At 36.6% G+C, this 15449-nt stretch overlaps 2 protein-coding genes across 4 annotated transcripts; one reads left to right on the forward strand and one right to left on the reverse strand.

Moving 5' to 3' along the window:
- On the reverse strand, nt 1825-4478 carry LOC109728970 (chitin elicitor-binding protein-like). Its single transcript, XM_020259543.1, has 5 exons — nt 4037-4478; nt 3606-3930; nt 2578-2695; nt 2254-2447; nt 1825-2174 (listed from the first exon to the last, which is right to left on the reverse strand). Exons 1-5 carry the CDS (start codon nt 4370-4372, stop codon nt 2041-2043), a joined length of 1107 nt encoding a protein of 368 aa, XP_020115132.1. The 5' UTR covers nt 4373-4478; the 3' UTR covers nt 1825-2040.
- LOC109703671 (protein DETOXIFICATION 45, chloroplastic) lies at nt 8578-15255 on the forward strand. Of its 3 annotated transcripts, none has more exons than XM_020224383.1 (15): nt 8578-8693; nt 9282-9617; nt 10231-10373; nt 10593-10736; nt 10821-10999; nt 11288-11423; nt 12033-12129; nt 12596-12696; nt 12934-13097; nt 13556-13627; nt 13773-13889; nt 13964-14059; nt 14158-14279; nt 14465-14522; nt 14831-15255. In XM_020224383.1, the coding sequence occupies exons 2-15, from the start codon at nt 9307-9309 to the stop codon at nt 14942-14944; spliced, it is 1854 nt and encodes a 617-aa protein (XP_020079972.1). In that variant the 5' UTR covers nt 8578-8693; nt 9282-9306; the 3' UTR covers nt 14945-15255. The 3 variants fall into 3 exon arrangements, with proteins under 3 accessions (XP_020079972.1, XP_020079973.1, XP_020079974.1); XM_020224384.1 differs by having other exon boundaries at nt 10839-10999; XM_020224385.1 differs by lacking the exon at nt 8578-8693 and having other exon boundaries at nt 9280-9412; nt 9492-9617.

The raw sequence follows: 15449 nt of genomic DNA on the forward strand, positions 1-15449 counted from the left end.
ATGAATCAATCTTTTCTTCTCGAGCTTCATAATGTACTCAAATAGATTGCCACAAAGGCGCCATATTCTAGGAATTCATCAAATACCTCTTCCCACTCGGTCCACCCCCACCGCCTGTCGAGCCCACTCACCATTTAGGCCGCACACGGGCCCGTGCACACTGGCCGACACGCCCGGCACTTCACACCGCTAAGTGGGCCGGGGCTCCCCATCGACGCCACCGGGACCTTGTAACAGTCCGGCGGGTACACATACCGCCTATCGGTCACAACACAAAACAACGGAAACCGACGTTCATGGACCCTCACACGGGCCGTGTCCAATTGGGCCTTAAAGGCCGACTCAGAATTGAGCTCACGATAGCCGACACAGTCTAACCGGGAGATGGCCGAAAGCCGGGAAAGGGCCACAAGTGATGCAGCTCGGCCGCCGATGCCGAGCCGGTCGTTGAGTCCGCCGTATCGCGAGCCCTGCGGGACAACGTAGGTCGACCCGAGCTAGAATGCATCCAGGTCGAGTGGGCCGGACCAGAATCCGTCAACTCGGGTCCGGACAATCCAGTTGTAGGTGAAGTTGAGACCCGCTTCGTGTGATCGGATCAAGTCGATGCAACCCTCTACCGAATTAAAGTACTGCAACAGGCCCTGTAAAAACACACAAAAAAAAAAAAAAAACCCAAGATTGACTAAATTTAATATTTACATCGTATAATAAAATATGCTTACGAGCTTTCGAATTTTTAGTCGGATTCGGATTTCGATATAGATTTTAAAAATTCATCGGGTTTGGATTCGGATGCGGATTTGAATTTCAGATTTGGAGCCGGGTTTGAGTGTTTGAAAATTTACCCTGAATCCGACCGTTAACATTCCTATTGAAGATTTGAGCTGGTAGATTGAGATTGAGGCGGGACGAACCACAAGGCACGATGGAACCAAATACCGTCACTTTGTTTATCCTTCTTCACATTACGGGCATGTTCCAGTACCACCCACTTGAATTGAACTCGATCAATGTGGCAATGGTTAGGAGATTAAATACGCCTTTAACTTAAGGAGCAATTATTTATATACTACTGAAAATATTTTAGATTTTTTATTTATCTTTTTTAAAAGGCTAATATAATATCGTTAGAGTTAAATTTTGTTAGTAAGCTATCAAAAATAACTGTTATCTCTGTAAAATTATTAGTTTATCTTTCAAACATACTCTTTTACCGATACCAAATTTTCTTAGTCGTTCTAAAGTTAAGGGCAAAAGAAATATATTTTGACCTTTGCCCTTTCAAATATACCTATTTACTATCATAAATATTTCTTATTTACCCTTAAACTAGCAAAAAAAAAAATTGACTTTTTTTTAACTCTAGTAGAAATCTAACATAGGTTTAAAACGAGATGGCTTAATACGTACTAACAGCAGAGTTATTTTTAAATAACAATATATATATATATATATATATATATATATATATATATATATATATATATATATAATTGAGCTCCTATGTTTTTAAAAGTACCAAGTTATTGGTGCTTGTAAGTTTTCGGCAGTTGGATTAAAAAATGTGCGGTTATAATAATGTGGGCCCCTTAAGGTTAAGTGGGTGGTTGGTTAAATAGTATGATCTAACTTAATGAAGCTTTTCATGTTAGGAATCACGATTAACCCCGGCCCAAAACCTAAGCTTGCGGGCCAGGGCCAAGGCCTGGCAAATTGGCCGACTACGCGTAATCCTCAGCCCAAAATCTCAACCTGCCACTGCAGTAGCATAGTGAGAGACACACACAAACAGGCGAGCAAACGCGCGCGCGCAAAAAGATCAGAGCAATCAGCATGGCCTATTTCAAAATGGTCTAATAGTTTGAATCATTAAACCAGAGAGTTACATTCTAAATCCAAAACTACCTTCTCATATAAACAGTTTTAGAGTCCTCTCATGATAGCAGTCTGGTTTCAGCACAGCTAGTTATTAGTCTCTACTCAATTGGTGCCACAACACAAGAAAAGTGACCCACATCGACAAAAAATCGACTCCTCCTAACATCGACTTAGAAAAGCAAGACACAGCAAAGCAATGTGAAAGAAAATGAGAAGCTCCGTCAACTTCACGCCCTGCAATCCCAGCCTTAATGCTGCGCCACTGGTAGGCTGCGACAGCGGCGGTGCTCCGCCTGTTAAGCCAATTGAACAGCTTTATTTGCTATATCTCGATAGACACATAATATGAGGTGTTTTGAGTTAGAGACTTACTAGTGTTGCACAAGGACTGGATGGTCAGATTCGTGAGGATGGCGAAGGAGGAGGTCTTATTCGTGTAGCCCGTATATGCGCATGTTGCGCGTTCGCAGGGTGAGCTGGATGATGTATTGCCGAGGTACATGTTCCCGCACATTGCGGCGGGACAAGTTGACGAGCTTATCCCCTGTGTAGGATGGCAATCGAGCCTGGAAATTCGCAGAATTAGAACACGTTGGAAAACCAGTTATAGCATTTTCTAACAAAATCACATTTCAAGAAGAAAATATCATTAGTAAGGAGATCTTTTTTCTTTTTTAAAGTGGAGTGAGTACTCACTGCCATGAGGAGGAACTGCAGCTGCAGAGGACACAGTTGTTGGCAGTAAGAATGTAGCTACCGTTTGGGACACGAAGATTGCGGTCGATAGAAGTGCTGCTTATTGATGAGGAACAAGCTGTTCCATCCATCAGTGTTTCAACAATTAGTCATTAAACGGAGACGATAAGTAAAGAAAAGAAAAAACAGTAAAACTAGTTAAGGAAAACTTTATACAGCGAGAAGTGGTTATAATTTCCGATCGTGACATCCTTCCCAGGTTGTTATTTCAACACAAATAAAGAAGAAACAACGAGAGAAAGAATTTATTAAAATTTGCACTACCAATGCGGTTCGTACATTCCATGCTCATTTTTCAGCTCGTAAGTAAAATAATTTTCTTTCTTTCCTTCTGTACCTTGAAAATGAATAGAGGATTCTTAAACCACTCTTGAGATGGTCTCTTAATAATCACTTTAATAATCTTAACAATATCGCAATCACGAAGCATCAGTCTGAGGGTAAAACTGTTCGTTAATCTAGAAATTTCCCAAGAATTCGACATGCCACCCTGTACAGTACCATTAGTAAATCACACTGAACAACAACAATTATAAAATTATTCATTAATCCAGTAACTTGTCAAAGTTTTCTACTAAGACTTAGTTTGGTATTGAGACTCATTTGACGCTATTAGATAAAATGAAGTTAGAATAAAAGTATATAGGAATATATTTCTGCGTTCTCCGATGGGACGGTAAAAAATATATCATAACCGACTCATCGGGATATGCGGAACGTAATATTATGTACGAAAACAAACAAGATATTTTTCTATCATACTTTCTCACCGCACTTAACGCAATCTCATAGCAATCCCAAATGAAGCCTAAATTTAGCAAGCATACTTCTGCTTCGAATTTCAGACTCTACCATCTCTTATCTTGCAAAATTAGTCCATTATCTTAATTACGTAATAACAACGGTAAAAGCATGGCCCCAAATTAAAGACAGAGAATTAGGTATGAGCAGTCGGATAGCACTCTAACCTCGCAGCGGGACATCAAGAATTTGGCCGGCCTGCAGGCCGTTGGGATCCTTGATCCCGTTCAGCCTCATCAGAGTCTCCTCCGTCGTCCCGAACTCCGCGGCGATCCTCGCGACGGAGCTCCCCGCCGCCACCGCGTGGGCGTAGTGCACCACCTCCTCGCCGCCGACGGCGTCGCAGCTGCACGGCAACGGCACATACAGCTGCTGCCCCACGGCGACGCGGTTCGGGTCCGACAGATTGTTCGCCGCCGCAATCTCGCCGGAGGTAACAAACCCGGCGAAGGTCCCCCGCGCAATGGCGTCGAGGGTGTCGCCGGCCTTGACCTGTCGAATTATTTATTATTTTTTTTTTTAAAAAAAAATACCGTTCGTTATCTATCAGCTTAAGCTTAAGCTTAAGGTCTGCACAGCACGTGTTTGTGAAAATGACCATGTAGAGGGGGCGGCGGAAGGAGGCGCCGACGCCGCGGGAGCAGGAGCAGGGGAGGCGGAGGCGGAGGAGGGAGGCGGCGGGGAGGGGGAGGGGGAGGGAGGAGGGGGTGGAGAGGGGGAGAGAGTTGGGGGCGAGGAGGGAGCCGCGGAGGGACCGGAGCTGGAACAGCGACTTCACCTCCGCGAGCGTGGTGGCGTTCGGGGGAGCGTAGCCGAGCAGCGACTGGCACGTGCCGCCGCCGCACGCGAATCGCGCGGCGGAGGCCGAGGGAGGAGGAGACAAAGGGAGGAGAAGGAGAAGTTGGAGGAGGAGAGGGTGGAGGGAGCTCGTCATCTTTTATTGCTTCACTTTTATTAGAGGAATAGAGAGAGAGAGAGAGAGAGTAAGAGTGAGAGTGGGAAGTGGGAAGAGAATATTATGAGGACGAGGAAAGGATCGTTCGAGGGGGTGGATTTATTTTTCCTTTTTAATTACAATATAAATATAAATATATCCTCAAATTCAAAATTTTTAAATTTAATCTACTTTAAAATATTTTCTAAAATTTTAAATCTCATTAATAAATTCTAAGATTTTGAAATAATTTTAAAAAACTTTTGAAAAAAAATTATTTTTTTCTTTAGAGAAAGGCAACAAACTTTTCATTTTTCATTATTTTTATTCTATTGATACGAAGTTACGAACTCCATCAAAAATATAAAATAATTATGGATTTTGAATTAGTGAAGTTTCAAATTGGTGCTGGTGTGGGTTTTGTCGGGTTTTGTTTTGGGCGCGTTCGAGCAATGATTCCTGTCGCTTTCATCTCATCTGTTCGTTTTTATATGTAGCATTTTTCATGAACAGCAAGTCGAGGTTTGGTTTTCGAAAAACAGGCCGTTGTTCGATGAGAAAAGTAATTTTACTACGTGCCAAATCTAACTTGTGAAAATAAGTTATACAGACCGGCGGTCCCTAAAATAAGTGGCAAAGAATTTGATGGTTGGTATTCGAAATCCAAGTTCGAATTCTAGTTGATTCATATTTTCAACTAAGTTTATTTTCAAATGAAATAGACGAAGCGGGTAGCGTGCTACCTATTTCTCAAAAAAAAAAAAGAAAAGTTATACAGCGGAAAAATTAACAGATGAATAAGGACGACCGTGGGCCGATCCACAGTCCGCCACAACAAGCCACAATATTTTGTTCTTTAATTATTGGCCAAATTTCAATTTGCCCACACATACTTAGGGCTTACAATCTAGCTTGTTATTCACGAGCCAGCTCATGTTCAGTTTGAAATGAGAATACGAGTTAAATTTTTTAACTCAAAAATCTTAACGAATCAAACAAGAGCTGAAATTTTCAGTTCGATGTTTTAACAAATCAGTTCGCATTTGGCTCATTTAATAAATGAACGAACAAGATCCAGCCCTAGCTTGCTTATGTTTGGCTGGTTAACATTCCTAGATATAGTATAGCGCAATTTACTTTATCATCCTTTAATTAAAAAAGCTATATTTAACTATTTTGTACGTTCCATTTAGGATGTATATTTAAATTCCACAAAAGAGAATTTACATTCATTTTTCTGCCTATGGTAGCGTTGCTTTTTTGGCAACAAGGTCGTTGCTCAATAAAGTGTCCCCCTCTGTGGTTTCACATTTTTTCATTTTAGTACCTGTGGTTTAAAATATATTAAGTTAGTATTTTGTGATTTTTCACTTTATCACTTTAGTATCCTGTGGTTTAAAATGTATCAAGTTAATACCTGTGGTTTTGCACTTTATCACTTTAGTATTCTGTGGTTTCACACTTTATCACTTTAGTATTCTGTGATTTAAAAAATCACATGGTACTAACTTGATACAAAATTAAAACCGCAGGGTACTAAAGTGATAAAGTGTAAAACCACAGTGTACTAACTTAATACACTTTAAACCACAGGGTACTAAAGTGATAAAGTGAGAAACCACAGGGTACTAACTTGATATATTTTAAATCACATGGTACTAAAATGAAAAAAATTAAAACCACAAAGGGGGTTTTTGAAGTTTTCCCTTTAAGTGTAATTATACTATGGATAAACTTCAATTTGCCTTCTATGATTTGGTGTATTTTTTATGTTACCACGTTTTGGTTTAAAATGTATACTAAATTATTCTATAACTTTATTATTATTTTATTAAAAAAATTAGCAGCAAGTAGGATTACAAAATAATTTAAAAATCACAAAGTGGTAGTCTATTTAACTGCATGTTTTTATAACGAAACAAAAGGAAAATCATGAAATAATTAAACTAAATCATAGAAAAATTAAATACAATTTTTTAAACCGTGCTCCAAGCTACAATGAGGTGAATTGAATTGTACCCTTATTACACTATGCGACAAATTAACTTTTTAAAATAATATTCTCCAGAAAATTATTAGGTGACTGAGGATTACCGTGGACCGTGTCCGTCATGAGCGCGGGACATGTGATTCGGCTGATCCACAGCACGGCACGGCCCGGCAAAATTTTATTCTTTAATTTTTTGTATTAATCATAGATAAAATAAATTCTGTATATTTTAATTTTAAATTAAAAATAAAAAAAGGTAAATTATACTTTTACTCTCTGAACTTTCGGCGGAATTTTATTTTATCCTCTAAACTCCTAAAATAAATATATAACACTATAAACTTTAATATTTCATTCATGTTATCTCTTTCGTCAAGTTTTCGACACGCTTTGTTAACTGAAACTGACAAGATGGGTAACATGAATGAAATATTAGAGTTTAAGAGTATTAGATATCTATTTTTTGAGTTTGGAAGGTAAAGTAAAACTCCATCAAAATTTCATGAATAACAGAAATATTTGATTGTTGAAATTTTTTTTTACAAAAATATTTAATTATATTAGAAGGATAGCTTAAAGAAAAATATTGAAAAAACATACAAACAAATGGATTAGATCGCTTATGCAGTATGTGCGGCCAATATACGAAGGATGACATGATATTTAGTATCTCTTAATCTAACATCACTAATTTTATTTTAAAAAATTTTAATTTATTATAAAATAGTATTATATTTTTACATTCAAAATTTCTAATTTGTTGAAAAGAAATATAAAATTTTGATTTTCGGCTATAGTAAAATTATATTGTATAATTTTATAGGAAGTAAGTGCAATCTCTAGAATAATTCTTCTAGTGATAAAGATGAGAAATGTGTACTATATAAAATTAACTGAGAGTTAAAATTTTTATATCTGGATGAGAACATTTATTATAAATCAACTATATTAGCGAGTATACAGAGAGAGTAGGGTGTTCAAGCATCGTAGCTAGCTAGCTGGCTAGTATTTTTCTTTTCTTATCTTTAAACTACTCTTTTTTTTCTTTTTCTTTTTCTTTGTTTTTTACTTTATACCATAAAATATAGGATAATTTGTGCTATGATTTATTTTAGGATAAAAAATATATAAATTCAAAATTTTGCATAATTACTAATTTGAGTGTCAGTAATTAGTTTATAAATAACATATTCTAATGAAATACTGTATTGGGCTAAATTGCACTGTTACCTCCTAAGTTTTTTGTGGAGTTTCATTTTATCCTCCAAACTCATAAAATGAAGATTTAATATTCTAAACTTTAATATTTCATTCATATTATTTTTTTCATCAATTTTTGATTAACGAAACTTGAAGGTAAATTGACGAAAAGAATAACATAAATAAAACATTAGAGTTTAAAATATTAAATTTTTTTTAGCAGTTTGAGAGGGTGACAGTGCAATTTACCCAAATAAAAAATAAAAGGTTAAACTTCAAATACCCCTATGTGGTTTCACACTTTCTCACTTTAGTATTTTGTGATTTAAAGTGTATCAAATTAGCTCCCGTGGTTTCGCACTTTCTCACTTTAGTACCCTGTGGTTTAAAGTGTATTAAGTTAGTACCCGTTTCATTTTTCTCTTTTTATTATTCATTTCACTAATTTTTTTTTTGTTAAATCAGTGACAAAGTTAAATTTAAAGGGTACTAAAGTGAATATTCGATAAACCTAGGTAGGGTATATGAAGTTTTTTGTAATTTAACAAAATATTAATGCAGGAAAAAAAAATTAGTGATGAAGTTAAAACTAAAGGGTACTAAAGTAAATATTCGATAAATCTAGATAAGATATATGAAGTTTTTTGTATGTAATTTAACGAAATATTAACAGAGGAGCCGACGAAAAAAAAAAAAGAAGAAGAAACCATAGAGTACAAAATTGATGCATTTTAAACTATAGAATATTAAAATAAAAAAGTACGAAAATACTAGATACTAAATTAATGTATTTTTAATCGTGGGGTACTACAATGAAAAAGGTACGAAACTAAGGGTTGGTTTTTGAAGTTTTCCCAAAAAGTTTCAAGCGGTGCAGGGGCGTGTGATTAAGCCTGCTTCGCAACTTGTACTGCAAGATTGGACGTAGACAGGCGGTTCGCGCCTGGTCTGGGAATCCCGGTCCGAACCGCAATCCCCGGTCCAGCTTCTCCCTTTCCCGGCTCTGAAATAAAACCACCTCCGCACCTCGAAACCGACACTGTTCTCTGTGAAGCTTCTTTAATTTTCTCTCACTTCTCACTTCTCTCGGTGCGTGAGGAGAAACGAAGATAAAAGTAGAGCTAAACCGAGGTTTATCTCTCGCCAAATTCTCGCTCATTTTCCCTTTTTTGGTTTCCTTACGATTTTTCCTTTGCAGAAAGAGTTATTTGGTGCTGTAAAGTTGTTTTTCGATGTTTGATTCAAGAGTTTTGGCTTTAAATTTGTATCCGGGGAATTTGTTGGTATCTTCAATTTCACGTGATTGCTATAGATCGGGGCAGAGGTTTTGATTATGTATATGCTCTTCGGATGATGATGATGATGCGTGGAGTTATTGTTATGTTCGTCGATGATTTTATCTATTTTTAGTTCATTTATTCTGTTAATATGAGCTCTCAGTTTCTCAGAATCTGCAGTAATCAGGACGGCAATTTCTTGTTTTCTTTGATTTATTGGTTGTTTTTTTTAAAAAAAAATTTTGCGAAATTTTAGGGTACTGAGAAGCAGGGTGAATGTTTTAGTGATTAAATGTAGTAATTATGTCTCCTAATGGAACAATCTTGTGGATTTAAACAAATCTATAATAGTTATAGAACTCATTTTGTGGAATCTCCTAGTGATCCTCGAATTTTAGTGGTTTTTATAATTATTACCTTATTCGCAATTGTATACTTGCAGGTAGTGCTAGTTGAATCTTCCCGTAATGAAGGCGCTACAGCAGCATGGGCTTCCTCCTGGATTGGTGGCAAAATATCGTGATGGAAAAGCAAATAAAAGAACGAATTTTTCCGTTATACCGATGCGATCAAGTAGAAGTTATAAGATCAAAATCTCAAAAAATTTCTATCACTATGCAAATCTTACGCAGTTATCTCTAACTGCATGTAGAAAACGCGCCATCTCTGTCGCCAACAGTCGGTCCTTTTCTGAATGTGGTTTGAGTTCAGATGATACTGATAAAGAGTTCGACCAGAGTAATGGCCATCATTCGGATAGTATTAAGGAGGCTGTGGTGTATGATCTCAAACTCTCCCTCTTAAATTCTAGTTTGTTGAATTCGAATGATTATCATTTACTTTAACATGCTAATATTCATGGTTTGTATGAAACCATCGTTAGTACTTTCTCTGTTCCTGTAAGTTTTCTGTGTTTTCTTTTAATAATTGAATGTAGAACAATTTTCACATTTTGACACCTAAATCATGTATTTCACCCCATCTGCGATATATGTTGTAGTAGTCTTGTTAATAAAAATTTGGGAGCATTATCAGGTCATGTATGCCTCTCTCTTGATGAATTGAGTCTCGTCGTTTATAATGTGTTTACCGCATAGCTTTTCTGTTTTCTAGTTGAAACATATCTATTAACGGAGGATCTATTTCAAATTATATCATCAATTTTTCCTCATAGCATATGCTGTCTAATAACAGATGGAGAGCAATGAATTCTATCAATACTAAGAAGTAATCCAATTCATTAAGTACTCAATTGCTAAATTAATATTACTTCTATCCAATCTATTAAGTTGGGCCTTTGTTCATCTCTATTATTATTTCGGTCTTCTTTAGTCTGGAGAAAAAAAAAATTGCAAGAGAGAAAGAAGTGATGAGGTTCATTTTCTTTTCAGTAACTCAGTTGAGGATCATATCAGTGGGCAGCATTCACAGAGTGTTATAAATGAGCTCTTAGCTCTTTCCTTGCCAGCTATTCTTGGACAAGCTATTGATCCCTTGGCTCAACTGATGGAGACAGCATATGTTGGTAGATTAGGTACTATACCAGCTATTCTTGGACAAGCTATTGATCCCTTTTGGTCGAAGAAATAATTTACTTCAACAGATATTTCCCCATGAATATGATAGTTCTACTGCTAGCCACTCCCTTCATTGTATCCCTTCTTGTTTGAGTCATTTCTTTGTCTAACTAGATCATAATGTTTTTTGATTTTTCTAAATATTGTTACTTCATCCTGTCTTAATATGTCCCAAGGTCCTGTGGAGTTGGCTTCGGCTGCTGTTGCGGTGTCAATCTTCAACATCGTATCAAAGCTTTTCAATATTCCACTTTTGAACATCACTACCTCATTTGTGGCGGAAGACATTTCAAAAAATTATAGCAGAACGCTTATTTCTGGTATGACATCCGCCGAATTAAATCATCTGCTGATATCTGAGGGAATTTTTTTTCATTGTTAGTTTTGGTTTGATGAATTCACAGATAACGGTTCTTGGAAAGAGAAATTGCAGGATAAGCGAATATCTGGTGACAGTGCAGAAAAAATGAGACTACCCTCTGTCTCATCTGCTTTACTATTGGCGGCTGGAATTGGTCTGATTGAAGCCTTGGCTTTATTTCTGGGATCTGGAATGTTTCTCAACATAATGGGCATACCACCAGTAAGTTCGCAGATTGCATTTGATTTTGTAGTCTAATATTTTGTCAACAGAAGTTTCAATAATTTATCATTTGTCTTATCGTTTGGACTGTAAATGTAAAGCCAAGTTGTTAGTTATTCTTTGTGAGCCATATTTTGAAGCTTTCGGAATAAATATTGCCTTCTCTTCCTTAGACATGGTTTTCCGTTCATTGAGGGATAATATTCATATTATTTTTCTTGAGCAGGCTTCACCTATGCGGTTTTCCATTCATTGAGGGATAATATTCATTTTATTTTTCTTGAGCAGGCCTCACCTATGCGCTACCCAGCTCAAGTGTTTCTATCATTGAGAGCACTAGGTGCTCCTGCAGTTGTAGTTTCTTTGGCAGTTCAAGGTGTCTTCCGTGGATTCAAGGATACAAAGACTCCTGTACTTTATGTAGGCAAGTGTTAACAGCCATCGAAAAATTGTATTTTAGGACTATTAAGTACCTCAAATTACTATTATTATTCTCAAGGCTTGGAATTCAAATGGAGGGAGTTATCACCAATGTAGTGCGGTGAGAGGCAGTATTTGGTCATCTGTCGTTATGAGATGATTCTATCAGTTATAGATTTTTTGGTCAAAAATTTTGTTCAGATCTAGACAACTGTTTGTGCTGGAAGAGATTTTTGATGATAAATACATGCATATTCTTTTCAACTTTCGAATTTATTTGTGGCGCATGTTGAAATTGTTATTCAATTACAGCTCTTAGTTTGGTTGTATCAGTCACCGATTTATAGGTACTAATATTTGATTAAAGGTACTTCAGCTACTTAATTTTCCTGAAAGCACGACCTCTCCAGTTTCCGTGAAATTTAAGGTTCTTTTTTTTTTTTTTTTTGCTAATTAGCTTGCATTACATTTTCTGCCTTAAATAATCGTTTATTATTTTCAGGCAATTTTGGAAGTCTTTCTTGTCACATATATTCATTAAGTGTTACATGAATAATTAGCTCCTTTTGTCTCCATGAGGCCCTTCATTGTGACTTAATTTTCTGATCTGCAGGTTTGGGCAATCTTTCAGCTGTAGTTCTACTTCCTGTACTTGTTTACTCTTTCCATCTTGGAGTGACTGGAGCTGCTCTTGCAACTGTCACATCGCAGTAAGTTTGACATTAAACTATCCTTCTACAATGAATTCATTTCTATACCATCAAAGAGAAACTTTTATCATTTTTTGGTAACTTCCATTAATGCACACTAATTTTTCTTATCACTCTTTAGATTTGGCGTGTACGTACTCTGTGCTTTTCTTTGAACTTAAAGGAGTGCTTTTCTTTGAACTTAGGGAATCCTTCAGTGTAGTATTAAGTCATGCCCTATTCATGACCTAATTTTGCTAGCGATTTAGTTTTATCTAGGTTCATTTTCTCTGAGGGGAAGCTTTCATTCGTCAGGCCACATCAATCATTTATTTGTGGACCATGATGCCACATCAATCGTTTATTTGCGGACCATGATGTTCCTTAGCTTATTGACTTTGTGGAATTACTTTCTTCTCCTATTTTGCTGTAGTATCCAACTTATTCTATCATTTGATGCTTACCTTTTATATCCTTAAATATTCAGGTACATTACTACGTTTTTACTTCTTTGGTCTCTGAGTAAAAGGGCTGTCATACTGCCGCCAAAGATTGAAGATCTACAATTTGGCGGGTATATAAAATCTGGTGAGTAGTTAATTTACGTATGAGGCACTGACTCAAATCACTACTGGTCTATAATGTACTATTTCTGTTTATGTGTTGCATTTGGGAGTTAGCTGCTATCAAAGTCAGCAAACTCTTCGTCCTCCTGAAGGTTGTTTATGCTAGCAGTAACTGTTGTGCGCTGCCTATCTGTTTTTCCTTTGATCATCTACGTGTTTTGGCTCGTACAAGTTACTAATTAAATTTTGAAATTCTTAGGGGGCATGCTGTTAGGGAGAACAATGTCAGTTCTTATAACAACGACGCTCGGCACATCAATGGCTGCGCGACAAGGCCCACTAGCTATGGCTGCTCATCAAATATGTTTGCAAGTTTGGCTGGCTGTATCCTTGCTTTCAGATGCATTGGCTGTTTCTGCCCAGGTATGTTGCTTATTTATTTTATGTAATTTTGTGGCCTATTTATTTGTGACTATTTTTTTTTTTTCATTAAACATGACAGTATGAAATTTTTTTTATCCATCATCATATATTATGAGCTACCCACCAACATCTGTTGTGCCACTTCGCTCTCTTACCGCATTAATTCAAGCTAGTAGAGCTCTATGATCTAACAACAGAATGGCATATACTATATACATGTTTGATTTATAGCACACAAGCTCCATGAATAATCAAAAAAGTAAAACTTTACTGGAGAACACTTATCACAGAGGTAAATTCAGTTAGATTAGCAGCTATGCTGAATAGGTGCCTTCACTTTTTGTAATCTCTTTATTTAGGGTTTTTTTAAAAAATTTAATTAGCTTTCATATTGGCACCCTTTCCTCTTATTTTCTTCAGTTTTACAATTTAAAAATGCTTTTCTCACTTAATATCAGGCGTTGGTTGCAAGTTCATTGGCCAAATTTGACTACAAAAAGGTGAAGGCAGTGACATACTATGTCTTAAAGGTAATAACTACTTTGTCCAGTCTTACTTTGTGTTTTATTACTCAGCTTGGTTGCTGATAAGAAGAACTTTAGTTGGAAGTTTCTGAATTTTTCATTTCTTTGGATAGAATATTTGAAACACGGCCTTTTTCTCCCTCCTTTTCAGACTGGAGTGCTTGCTGGTATAGCTTTGGGCGTTGGCCTGGCTGCCTCTTTTGGCAATTTAGCACGACTGTTCACTAAAGATCCTGGGGTACTTCAGATTGTTAAGACCGGCGTACTGGTATGCATTTTGGCCTCTAATTTCATTAACATTTGGTATCTCTTAGACCCTAACTTATTTTCTCATAATCTCAGTTTGTCAGCGCCAGCCAGCCAATCAATGCTCTTGCTTTTATCTTTGATGGTCTTCATTATGGTGTGTCAGATTTCTCCTATTCTGCTTACTCTATGGTATGATGTACTTTTGCGATTCAGGAACTTTGTCACTTAATTGGGTTTTTATTCACAATATCTCATTTATAAACCACATTATTTTACTGGTTGTGTAGATGGTTGTTGGTGCAATATCTTCTTTATTTTTGCTATATGCTCCCTCCACTTTTGGCCTTGGGGGAGTTTGGGCTGGCTTAACCCTGTTCATGAGCTTGCGCATGGCTGCGGGATTTTTGAGGTAACTCATTTTTTTCAATATTTGAAATAGTTTGTGGGTCAGTAATGTTAAGTTCTCTATGTTTTGGTTTCTTCATGTCGGCATAGGGTATACAGGGTAATTTTATCTTGCTATATGCTGTAAAGGATAATTACATCTGAGAAATATGTGCGATAGCATACATTGACTTCTGGTCTACTTTCCAGGTTGCGATGGAAAGCAGGCCCATGGTGGTTTTTGTATCAGGAAGAACCGAAAGCTGAGGTTTGTGAACTATTATGTTTTCGCATGATTTTTATTTACCTTGTAGGTCTTTCGAAACAGCATTACATCATGAAATGATCATCTCATAGCTGTAGAAAAAGAATCTTTCGTTACAGATCAAAGTTCTTAATCAGTGAAAATTTGTCAGGGAGGTAATATAGATGATCTCAAGTATCTTCTCTGCCCTAATACAGTGCTCTTATTTATACTGCAACCTATTTTTTTTCTAATAATTCATGTTGGAAAGTGTGTTTACATATTGGTGCTGACGCATCAACTGTATAATTTGCGTTGTCTTTATCGCGCAGCTTGCTCACAGTTCGGATTACTCCTTGCCTGTTGGAGCTGACAAGGGGTTGGAAGCCGAGGAGAAGGGTGAATCCGATGAGTTGGAGTATGACTACGCAATCACTGACGAGTGACACAGCGAACCGCTAAGAAGAGAGCTAACAATATTTTCTGGAGGATGAGCACAAATTCTTTCACATGTTTTCGCAACATCAATGTAAGGAATTGGATTACTAGTCATGCATAATTGATTAGGTTTTACTGTACAGGGAATAGTATAGTGATTTCATGATTTGTTTTCTCCAGTTGGATATGTCACAAGTTGCTCAATGAAACCATATTAATAGGGATTGTAGCAAATTTTTCTGATGTGATGCAAGTGCACTATAAAGGCCATATTGTAAGTGGGCTTTATATAGAAGATAGTTTTTTTTTTTTTTTTAAAGAGTTTCTCTTTTTTAAAATCCGTAGCGTGAAGCGTGCAAGTTTAGGATTTAGGAATCATGTGACCCAATTATTCTGTAATAATTATTTCACGCAGCAATCAATAATTTCATCTTGTACGAAAATATAAAAATAATTAATTTTTTACATCATTTCATTGTGAATTATCATATTATCTTTTATTGGACTTTTTTC

The sequence above is a fragment of the Ananas comosus genome, linkage group 25 (genome assembly GCF_001540865.1).
Source record: "Ananas comosus cultivar F153 linkage group 25, ASM154086v1, whole genome shotgun sequence".
Taxonomy (NCBI): Eukaryota; Viridiplantae; Streptophyta; class Magnoliopsida; order Poales; family Bromeliaceae; genus Ananas; species Ananas comosus.

Excerpts from the sequence above, each read along its gene's own strand:
- LOC109728970 (XM_020259543.1), bottom strand. The coding sequence starts at position 4,372 with ATGACGAGCTCCCTCCACCCTCTCCTCCTCCAACTTCTCCTTCTCCTC. Across the intron at positions 3,931-4,036 it reads TCCGCCGCCCCCTCTACATG|GTCAAGGCCGGCGACACCCT; the intron begins GTCATTTTCACA and ends ATAATTCGACAG. Across the intron at positions 2,175-2,253 it reads CCAGTCCTTGTGCAACACTA|GCGGAGCACCGCCGCTGTCG; the intron begins GTAAGTCTCTAA and ends TTGGCTTAACAG.
- LOC109703671 (XM_020224383.1), top strand. The coding sequence starts at position 9,307 with ATGAAGGCGCTACAGCAGCATGGGCTTCCTCCTGGATTGGTGGCAAAA. Across the intron at positions 13,098-13,555 it reads CATTGGCTGTTTCTGCCCAG|GCGTTGGTTGCAAGTTCATT; the intron begins GTATGTTGCTTA and ends ACTTAATATCAG. Across the intron at positions 14,060-14,157 it reads CCTATTCTGCTTACTCTATG|ATGGTTGTTGGTGCAATATC; the intron begins GTATGATGTACT and ends CTGGTTGTGTAG.